Source organism: Quercus robur, chromosome 10 (genome assembly GCF_932294415.1).
Source record: "Quercus robur chromosome 10, dhQueRobu3.1, whole genome shotgun sequence".
NCBI classification, from domain to species: Eukaryota; Viridiplantae; Streptophyta; class Magnoliopsida; order Fagales; family Fagaceae; genus Quercus; species Quercus robur.
Window position 1 is genome coordinate 48,496,218 of NC_065543.1, and position 11,432 is coordinate 48,507,649.

Sequence of the window (11,432 nt, forward strand, 5' to 3'; positions counted from 1 at the left end):
AAACTAAACAAGGAATGAGTCAAAGAGTAAAATGCAAGGAACTGAGGAGTGAGGAAGAACTATTTTTTTCCACACTTGGTTGAATAGGAGGAGTCAAAAAAGTATATTGCAAACCAGAACTTTCCTCCCACTTCTTCTCGAATCAAGACAAGAACTTGTTGGTTGTTTTATACAGGAAAACTTAAGAAAGAATGTGTTTGGTTAAATTTCATTTTACTATTTTTTTTTTTTCTTTTCAATTTGAAACGGAAGTGGGAAATGGAACAAACGGTTTTGGCTAACAAACAAAAAGAGGAAGATTATCATACGCTATACCTTCCTCTTGAAAGTGAACAATGTTTCATACTTTCATGTAACTCATGTAACCACTATATACACGTCAAATCTCTTATAATTGGAGTGAGAAACACAAGATGCGGAAATAATTCCTTCCAATCTAATTTTAGGTGATATTTACTATTTAAAATTTTGAGTGGCAGATTGTTACTAGCGGTTATTAGTTAAAAAAAAAAAAAAAAAAAGTAATATAAGTTGTATGTTCAAATTAGAACGGAAAATTCTTAGGTGCTCCCAGTCCCAAAACGCGAAAAAATGGTTTACCATGAATTTAATGAGTGGACCCTACTATGAATATGAGAGGAGGAATCACCATTCTTCATGTTTCGAGAGTACTTAAGAATTACTAAATTAGAATTAGTAACAACTTACCATTTAGAATTTGTTAAGAAAATGTTGTGGACGTATCATTTCTTTTAAAAAAATTTTAGCGTATTAAGAATCCATATAAAACATATGAAATTAAATAAATGTCAACGTGCTTCACATCATATGCTATCATATAAAAGTTGGGCTTAAAATTTGTGGTTATACTAAATGGCTGTTGTAGGGGTGTTAGGCCCAGCAATCAATATATATATATACATATATATATATATATATATATATATATATATATATATATATATGTATGTATATATATATATATATATTGGGTCGAAACCCCAATCTGAGGACATGAAGTAGTCCAAGGAGGGGCGAACATAATCAGAGGAGTCCATATTAGTATGTGAAGAAATTAGTTTTGATCATAAGGGCCCATGAGGGTGGTCCGAGGATGAATCCCTCCTCGGTTGAGCAAAGCCGAGGTTCAAGGGGGTGGTCTACCATCTAGGGCAATGTTCTAGGAGATTATGTTAATACGGATAAGCATCACAGAAGCATAAGATAGAGGGAAGTCCTAAAATACCTAAAGAGAAAGTTGCTACCACCACATTGAATACTATACACCTAACCAACTGGCCGCATGAAGGTGGAGGTGATACCAGAACAGTAATTTTCAGCCTTACAACTACTACCAGAGACTTCAGGAAAGTGCTGATGAGACAAGGACTAACACCAGCAATATACCCTACACGTGAAGGGTAAAGAAGAAAGAAGGAAGGTAGTATAAAACAAAAAAGAAGACCCTGAGGAAAAGGGATCGAGAAATTAAAAGAAAAACACTATAGCAATCAAGAATTGAACTTGTAATCAAACTTGAGAAGAAATATATAAGAACTGATCTCCTCAAATTGTGCCAAGGACGATTCTCTTTAGATTAAACCAATTTATCTTCATTTTCTTGCCATCTAGATCCACTTTGCTTGTTGTCTGACTCATTAAAACCCAGTTTTTCAACCCATCCTCTACAAATTCATTATATTGGGCTCTTTGAGCCTAAGTTCATCCATCATTTGGGTTTGGGAGCCAAATTGTGTCCTTACAACTGTCTTCTCTTTGCTACTAATGGTTAAGTACTCATTAATTAGGAAATTTCATTTTAAGTAAAAGTTTATTAGTTCAGTTTTAAGAAATTTAGGGTCCATTTGGATACAACTTATTTTTGTTGAAAACTGAAAACTGAGAGCTGAAAACTGAAAATATTATAGCAAAATAATTTTTAAATGTGTAAATAGTGTCATGGGACCTATTTTTAATGAAAAAATGGTTGAAAAGTGAAGTTTGTGGGACCCGTGAATAGTACACAGGTGCACTGTTCACAGGAGAATAGTCAAAAGTTGCAGCTTGAAAAAAAAAAAAAAAAAACGTGATGTAAAACACAGACGCGCAAATAAGTCGGATCCAAACACTCACTCTCCAAGAATTGTTCAATTTAGGTAAATTTCTATATTTTAAGTCCCAAAAATTTTTAAATTATGCTCCAACTACCATTCTATTTCAAAAATTTCAAGAATTGTAAATTTTGTTTTAACTATTTTGATCTTCTTCATAATTTTGTATTTTAATATAAAAAAAAAGTTACATATTACATTCCATTTTTATGCCAAGTAGCTCAACCTATGTTTGCATTTATATAATTTAGTCTAAATGAAACTTTAAATTTCAAGTGGCTCACAAATGTTTCGATAATATTTTTAAATTATAATTTTCTTTTACATAGAATTTTTAATTAATCTGTATATCACATGGGCATACTATTAGCATGACTAAAATTGAAAGAAATTTTATGTTTTAAATCAAAGGAGATTTTATCTCCCAACAGATATCTTCTTTTGTTAATTTAGGTTTTTTTTTGAACTTTTGATTACATGACTATTCCCCTAATTCATGAGACATCTCATGCATGCATTGGATGTATAAAATAATTTATTCGTTTCTCTCACAGAATATAATGTAAAAATTATTCTAGAATAATATTTCTTTTTATTGTAGATACCCAAAATAACATTTTCAGTCAACGTCATTGTATGTTCATCAAAAAGTCAATGTCATTGTATTGTGACATGTCCCACCTTGCGTGTACCAGGAAGCTAGCATAAATGACCAAACTTTCACCTTAACAATCAGCCAAAATGGACCAAATAAGCAGAGTGTAATCAATCATTCATAGACGTAATACTGAAGTATTTGAGAGGAGAGAATGAGAAATTGGAGTACTAGATAAAGATTGACCCCGTGTTTGGATGGAGAGAGATAATGTGAGAAAAGAGTAGAAGAGAGTAGAAGAGTAAGTGACCAAAATGTACTAAATTCATTAGTAAATTTTGGTATATTCTAGTCATTTTCCCCTCTTCTCTCCTCTTTCTTCTACTTTCTTTGTTCCAAACACCCTAAAAGGCACACATTGAGTTCAAGCTTATCAATCCAGTTCAAAATAAAGGAAGGTTATAATAACTTTGAATCCCCTATTGAAACTATCCTGATTCCCTTAACAAATATGAAAATGGACTATCTGGAGATCAGCCAACTATTGTACAGCCTTCATGGCAATATTTGTTTAATTTATAAAGTTATGCGACAAATTTCTCTAACAATTTCAATTGGTTTGAGAGTAATCTGGTAAAGATGCTAGACAATTGTAGAGGTAAGTTAAAATTTTCCACTGATTATTGAAAGAGAAATTCAATAGAAATAATCAGGGAAAAGGGAGATAAAAACACTTGATTTAAGTGCATCTGCCTCTGCACATCTGATTTAAGAGTCTGTGTGAATGCATGGGTGCGTGTATGGGTTGGTGTAACAAAGTATGAAATTGGAAATTTATGTCAACAGTTGTTCTATTTATAAGCTATTAAAAGAGCAAGTCCAGCCTATCCAGAGATGTTCGTATAATACTCAATGACATAGAGTATGCCAACATTTAGAACCTTCCAAAAAAAACAACAAGAACAGGGAACAAATACGCAGCATTTTTAACTCGTTTCCTGCTCAAACTCTTCACCCTCAGATTCCTCTGCATTGTCAGCATCATCATCATCAGCATCATTATCAAAGTCCTCCTTATCATTGTCAACAGTGGTTTTCCCAATCACAATCAGGTTGCTATTAGTCTTCCCAATTTCATTGCACTGCAAAAGGCTCACATATCAAGCTAATAGCAAACCATTTGAAAGAGAAATGGGTGAAAAATCAGCAGCATAAAAACCAAACTGAGTCCCTAAATTATTTTATGTTAGATACTTATGAAAAAAACTACGTTAAATATAAAACATGTTGTGTTATTATTCTTTTTTTTTTTTTTTTTAATTTTATTTTATTGGTAAGCTACACATGCATCCAATGGGTCATGAAAGCACGACCTCACCCACCACCTAGCACTTACGAAGGGAGGAGGTGCTAGTTGAGTTAGATCTCATTGGCATATTGTGTTATTTACAGGAACATATTTATGATCATTTGAAACTCCCTTGTTATGCATAGCTAACCCTAACATATAGAAAAATTACCTGCCTGACTGCCCTTAAGATAGCTTCAATGGCAAGGCGTTCATTCAACTTTTTTATGCCCGGTGGGGTGCAATTAGGACTTAAAATCATATGCCCACATCTTCCTTCAAATTGTAATCAGACATAAAATGTTTGGATTATAAATTGTGACTACCCTGACTAATATCCTAAATCTAAAATCAAGGTGGGGAAGAGAAACCTTTTTAGAGATAGAAAGAGATGGATTGATATCGTGAAGTGATTATTCCTTCACAGTTACTGAGAAACAAAACGTCCCAACTATGACTATGACATAACTTCAAATAACTACAACCTCAGTATAACAACTTAACCAAGGAACCAAGTACGAATGGCGCTAATAAAGACAGTCTTGGCAGATAAACCACATTCACTGATTTCTTGCACTATCCTTCAAAAAATCCTAGCATTGACAGCAATTTCTTTTTCAAATTCACACCCTTTCTCATAGCATGAAAAAGCAGAAAATCTTCTTAACAGCTCAGCCAAATCCTATCCCTGACACTCCAAGATCAGAACATAGAATAACTTTTTATAGCACTTATGTAACATAAAATCAACTCAAACACTAGCTTCCCCTGAAAAAGAAAGGGCATGGAACCAGAAATTTTTTCTAGCATCCACCTACAGTGATTTTAATTTGGATTTCAATACATTTAGTTATGAATGACTGTACTCTTAGCACTGAATATTGCTTCCACATAAAACAACTTTGAAACCAAGTTTAACTGATCATCATCACCACAATAGATCAAGATCACTAGTTAGGCAGAAGTTTCTAAGTCAGATTAAGATCCTCTAGAATTCTTACTAATAATTTGTAAGGAATGGATTCAATTTGGCCATAGTAGCAATAATTAAAACAAAAACAAAAAGTAATGATTGTTAATGTTTATTTAAATTTTGACGATGTGGTAAAATTTAATTCACTCATTTCAAAACAAATGGATAAAATATTAGGAATTTTATGCTGAAGTTACTCTAAGAATATCCTAATCTTACTAAGTCATACAGGTATAAATGACCTCCACTCTCAAAACTCAGATGTTTAAACTAAACCCTTTTAGCAGTGTAATCATGTCACAATGATGGTTTAGATAACTTTATCTTTCCAATGCTAAAAGGCATTGTCTCTAGAGTGTGGTCCAATTGCATTAGACTCTAATTCTCAACTATAATAACAACATAAATTTAGGAAAAAAAAAAAAAAATTTGTTACATGGGTAAGCAATATATGATAAATCTAACAAAAACCCAGATAATGAAAGTTTGATTACAAGTTCACAAATGCATATTGATTAATCTAACAAAACCCAGATAATGAAATTTTGATTAAAAGTTCTCAAACTCCACGAGAATGAAAAAGATTAGAACTTTGGATGAAATCTAAGTAAAAGGAGAGAAGGGGTTGGGTTAAAAGGGTGTACCTTTTCTTCGTAATCGGACTCCTCCGTGGCAAGGAGGAGCTCCTCGCTGTGGGGTTGAGGCCACTGAGAGGGAAGCAAAAACGACGTCGGAATTGTCCTCGTCGACCACGGGTACTGTGTCATGAACGCTGGAAACTGTAACATCTCTCTCTCTCTCTCTCTCTCTCTCTCTCTCTCTATCTATGTGTTGCTGGGAATTGTGAAAAAGTGAGTTCGTATTTTCTAGCGTCAGAAATTATCAGTGTCGTTTAATGTAAACGTCTCGTTACATGTTGTCGTTTAGTTAAACGGCAAGAATTATTGTCATTTGCTTCTAAAGATCTTATCTTTTGACCTCCTAGCAGTTTTCATGAATTCGAAACAACTTTGCCGAGAAAAATGGGCTTTTGCCCTTATTTTTTAAAATAAGCTAAAATGTAAAATTCACCTTTTAAATTTCACATTTTATTTATTTATTTCAGTTTTTTAAGTTTCATTCTTTTTCAATTAAGTTCTTTGTTAGTGTTTTGTTAGTTGTAGCCGTCAACTTACCAAAACGACGCAGTTTTGGTCATTAATTAATATTTAATTTTTTTATTTCTTAATTAAACAAAAACGTTATTAAAAAAAAAAAAAAAAAACTGCCAGTGAGAGATTGAGAGACTGAGGGAGAAATAGGGGGAAAGAGAGAGAGTGTGTGTGAGAGATCGAGGTGGGGAAAGAGAGAGAAAAAGGACACCCTATGATCTTATGGCTTAAACCAAGCAAATGGGTAGGCTGCCAATGGTTCAATTTGCTGTCGGAGGCATTGTGACTCCGGTCGACACAACACTAATGATGTAATTAGGCTACGATGGTGTGTTCTTGGAGTCTGAGATTTTCAATTGTTCAGATCCATATAAGCGTGTTCGGGGCATAATTCAAGCTATTAGGCATTACAATGATCCACATGTGTTGGTGGAGACTAGTTGTGGGTTGGAGGATAGCAATGCTAATTTGAATCTCGGTAAGGATAGGATCGAACAGTTTGCACATGAAAGTGCTTAGTGGTTCAAGAATCATTGTAATGTATCTCTTTTGTCTGTTTCTGAGCTCAAAATGTGGTTTGTGTTTTTGTTTTGTAGGATAAAATGTTGTTGAGCATATGAGTCTCTTTGATTTTGATATCTCTTAACCCCCTCTTTCTCCCTCTGTCTCTCAGGTATCGGTGGGGTGAGGAATATTTGTTCTTCGGTCGTGGAGAATTTAGTTTATGTTTTTTTTTTTTTTTAAATTAATGTTTTTGTAAAATTAAAAAAAAAAAATTAACTAATGACCAAAACAACGTCGTTTTGGTAAGTTGACGGCAGTAACTAACAGAACACTAAAGGAGAACTCAATTGAAAATGAATAAAACTTAGAAGACTGAAATGACAAAACCCAAACTTAAAGGATTGAAATGAAAAAAAAGTGAAACTTAGAGTGCGAGTTTTGCATTTTAGCCTAATATTGATTTATTCATTTTTTGCTCTCTTTCTCTCTCTTACTTTTTCTTTGACCCTCTGAAACTCTCTTCTCTCTCAACTCTCTGCTTGCTTCGTGCATGTGAAAAATAAGGTACTAAACTTAACCAAGACAAATAGTATAAGGGAGGTCAAGATCGATAGATGAACACATGAGCAACTCTGTTCATGTTATAGTGTTAAGTGGATAGCAATGACAAGATTTTGAATGTTGTAATATTCACTTTCCAATTAAAGGTAAAGCCTGTTGAGCTAAGTAAACGTTGGCTGGTTATCTTATATGATAGACTGATAAATATTTAAGAAGCTAGTTTTAAGTGTTGTTGTTGCATTGATATGTTATGTGCTACTACAACTATTGTATTTTTATAGCAGTAGGATAGTTCATTTTGAGGTGGCGTGATGTTGTGGAATGTGGTCAATATGATGAGTTTACTAGAATACTATTAGAGCATTAGCATTGGGGAATGCTAATGCCAAATCTAAGGGTCATTTGGCATTTGCAACCCCAAAAACTCTTGCATCAGAGAATTGTAAACAGCAGTATTGCAAATTTTTTTGCAATACTGCTACAGTACAATTCTAAACATAGAATTTTACTGTAGCATGTATTGTAAAAGAATAATAATATTTTATGATGTTTTCCCCTGAAACTTCTCTCTCATCAACACATTCTGCACGGTCTCTTCTCTCTCTTCCTTCTCTATTTCTCCATCTGCTCTCTCATCTCTGAAGCTTTATCGCCATTTCCATCTTCGAAATTTCTCACCCATCTCCATCTCCGAAATTTCTCACCCATTCACCCTCACCCATCTCAATCGATTCACCCTCACCCATCTCCATTGCTGAAGCTTCACCCTCACTCATTCACTAATTCACCCTCACCCATTCACCGATTCGCCCTCACCCATTCACCCTCACCCTTACCCATTCTCAAGGGTTTTTGGGTTTGGGTTAAGATTTTGCAAAAACGAAGCTTCGTTGGTGTTGGGGGATTCAGCTCTATCGGTGTTGGTGCTGACTATAAGGTGGATTTGATCAATGTATAGGAGTTTTTGTGTTTGTGCTTCTTTTCTCTCTCTGCAAGAAAAAGAGGGATTCAGCTTGTGTTTGTGTTTGTGTTTGAGTTTTGATCAAAGAATTGTTGTTGATATTTGTAGAGGTGATGATTTATTTTGAATGGGTTTGCTCCGATGATGATTTATTTTGAATGGATTTGCTCCGGTGATGATTTTTTTTGAATGGGTTTGCTCCAATGATGATTTTTTTGATCGATGGCCTGGGTTTCAAATCGGCAGCATGGATTTTTGATCGATGGCTTGAGTGGTGGGTGTGGTGGCCGTTGTTGGCTCCAACTACTTTGATGGTTTGTGTGTGTGTGGCTCTGTTGATGGTTTGTGTTTGTGTGTGTGTGGTGATGGGTTTGGATAGGTTGATCGGTGTATCATGGATCTGTGTGTGTGTGTGTGTGTGTGTGTGTGTGGGGGGGGGGGGGGGGGGGGGGCTCTGTGTGTTGAACCGATGCTAGAGGTTGAGGGAGAAAGAGAGGAAAAAAAAAATATTGTTGGAAAGCCAGGAAACTGTGACTGAAAAACACTTGGAAAGAAATAATAAAAAAAGATTAAAAAATAATATTTTAATAAAAATGGAGTTTTGGGATGCTGAAAGTATTGTAAAATGGTATGGTATAATGATAAAATGACTTTTTGTAATGGTAAAATAGAGTAAAATTAGAATTTTCCAATGCTAATGCTCTTACCTTCACAAATTACTGCACACAATTGTATAACTAACTTCATCTATATAATTACTGCCAGATTACAATGGTTGAATTTGTATGTGAAGAATAATGATGGATAGGAATGTTCTAAAAAGTTTTGGAAAATGATATTTCTGTTGGGGATTTTCTTCTAACCTTAAATCTCTAGTGGATTTTTGCTTCTTCTTTTTTCCTTGTTTTGCAATTTTGTTATTGTTGTATGACTGCATTTCTGGTTTTGATATCAAAGTTTGCAAGACAATCTAATTTAGCTTTCTTAAGCATCTCCAATAAGCTCTCTAAAACCAATTTAGGAGAGCAAACACACCAAAAACTCACTCCAACAGCTTTTCTATCTTTATTTATTTATTTTTAAAGAGTTGCTACAGTACCTCTCCTGAGTATAGAATATTTTTGTGTTTACTGTAGCACCTTCAAATATTTTTCTCAGCTAAAATAATCCCCGATTGAATAAAAGATTATTATTTTTCCTCTTTCCTCCCTCTCTTGTAGTCTCCACAGTCTCTTTTTTCATTAAAAAATAAAGGGGAAGCAACTCTCTCACACAAAATCAACACAACTTTCTCTCACAAAAATGATCTGGAAAATCCTTCAACCCCAAACAAAAATTAGAACAAAAAAAAAATATAGAAGTCGATCTAACCCAATCCGGCCGCATGCACAGAGTCTTAACAAGTCGAACCAAAAGCATGCACCTATGTCTTTGAAAACCTTCATGATCTACCGTTGGAACCCAGAAAACCTAGCAAAACCGAAGCTCCAAAACTACCAGATCAATCTAAGAGACTTTGGGTGAATGGTGATGACGTCGAAAAATTGCCACCAATGGGTCACACCGTACTCGCGACTCGAAGCGAACCTGCACGACAGAAGCAATCGAAAGAAGTCCTTCAGAGAGCACCGGTGTGGTGCCGGCCAAAAGCTCTCCGACGGTCAAGTTAGAATTCTTCTGTTTTACTTAGAACGTTAGAAAGGGTCAATTAAAGCGTACCTCGATTTCTGAGGGTGTTAGGCCTTTTATAGTGATAAAGGGTTGACTTTTCTTCTTGGTTTCCAAATCTTTTCCATGTGGGACTCTAATACAAATTCCTCTGAGCGTGGTGAGCAAGGATTTCCATTTTTGGATCTTAGGGCTTTTCTAGGCGATACGGGCTTCGGATCATGGGCCCTTACTACGTCTGTCAGCGATGGGCCTTCAAAGCGCAGGGGATCATCTTTTATACAGGCCCAGCAGTTCCGATCCGTCAGGCCCATTAAGGTAGGCCCATCAGGCTCTATATTTTACCATCTTCAGTTGCCCCCTTCACCCCAATGGTCCGTCACCTTTTAGGTCAAAGGATCAATGGGGTGACGATCCTAACGTATGGGTTTGACGGGTATTTTATGACGGAGTGAAATCCGTTGGACAAAAGAAGGTTTCAAGTTTATAGTCACAACTGGTTGACGGATTTACGCAAGATAGGATGACGGTTCCAGACGGATCAACCCTTCAGAGGAAGATTCATCAGGTTGACGGTTACATGATGGGTACAAATCTGTTGATGCGTACTGACAGGTTGTCAGCATTTATTGAGCATGCCACGTGTCAATCTCTGAATGGCCGTTGTATAGGATCGAAGCGTCGCTTCGTCTTCCGTGCATCTTCTATATATATAAGGCGCCTCACTCTCTCATTTCTTCAATTTTCAATCAGAAATCGTTTGTCAGAGCGAAGCCGTCAACCTTGTCAGAGCAATCCGTCGAGGACGAGTATCTACTGATTACACCAACCGTCACCTCTCCTCTGCTAAGTGTGGTAAGTACTTCTAATACCATAATCAAGTTACATTTCCGTCCATGCATTGTTGTTAGGCTTTCCATACCCGTCAATACTTTAAAACCCGTCGGTCTTAGGTTTCATCGTCAATTGTAGGAAATGTCTAGTGCGTCAAGTAACCAGTCGGTGGTTCGTGATGGGACGAAATACGAGGATGTATACCCGTCCGGTCATAAAGACCAAGAGAGCCCCGGCGAAGATAGGAGTCCGTCTGCCTCTTCTTCATCCTCAACAAATGAGGATGTGGAGATAGTTGAAATAGAGGGTTCTGATGACGACGGGAATCAAGCACTGGAGTCCGTTGTAGGTGCTGATGGACTAAGGCGGTCCATCATGTTGCCAGAGTGGACGGTGCATAGGTTTACATCCGTCATCAGGGAGAAACATTTCAGCACTTTTAGAACCAACTTCCAAATCCCGGACTACGTTTCCATCCGTCTACCATATGTGTCGGAGAAGTGTTACTATGAAGGGGTAGACGGTGTCGGAGTATACGAGCAGGCGTTGAAGGCTGGGCTTCGATTCCCGCTTTCTAGACTTCATAGGGAACTTTTGCACTATCTGGGGTTGTCCGTCACCCAGATATCCCCTAACGCCTGGAGGGTCTTCATAGCCATGGAGATTCTTTACGGTGCAATGTCGGATGGGGAAAGGAGACTGACGGTCCGTGAATTTCTCCACTGT

At 36.2% G+C, this 11,432-nt stretch overlaps 1 protein-coding gene across 1 annotated transcript; it reads right to left on the bottom strand.

Annotated features, from left to right (window-relative positions):
- Positions 1 to 3,539: 3,539 nt before the first annotated feature.
- On the bottom strand, positions 3,540 to 5,875 carry LOC126703031 (uncharacterized). Its single transcript, XM_050401929.1, has 2 exons — positions 5,672 to 5,875; positions 3,540 to 3,848 (listed from the first exon to the last, which is right to left on the bottom strand). The coding sequence occupies exons 1-2, from the start codon at positions 5,813 to 5,815 to the stop codon at positions 3,693 to 3,695; spliced, it is 300 nt and encodes a 99-aa protein (XP_050257886.1). The 5' UTR covers positions 5,816 to 5,875; the 3' UTR covers positions 3,540 to 3,692.
- Between the last annotated feature and the right edge of the window lie 5,557 nt (positions 5,876 to 11,432).

Coding starts and splice junctions, on each gene's coding strand:
- LOC126703031 (XM_050401929.1), bottom strand. CDS start 5,815: ATGTTACAGTTTCCAGCGTTCATGACACAGTACCCGTGGTCGACGAGG. Junction 3,849..5,671: donor AGTCCGATTACGAAGAAAAG/GTACACCCTTTT, acceptor AGCCTTTTGCAG/TGCAATGAAATTGGGAAGAC.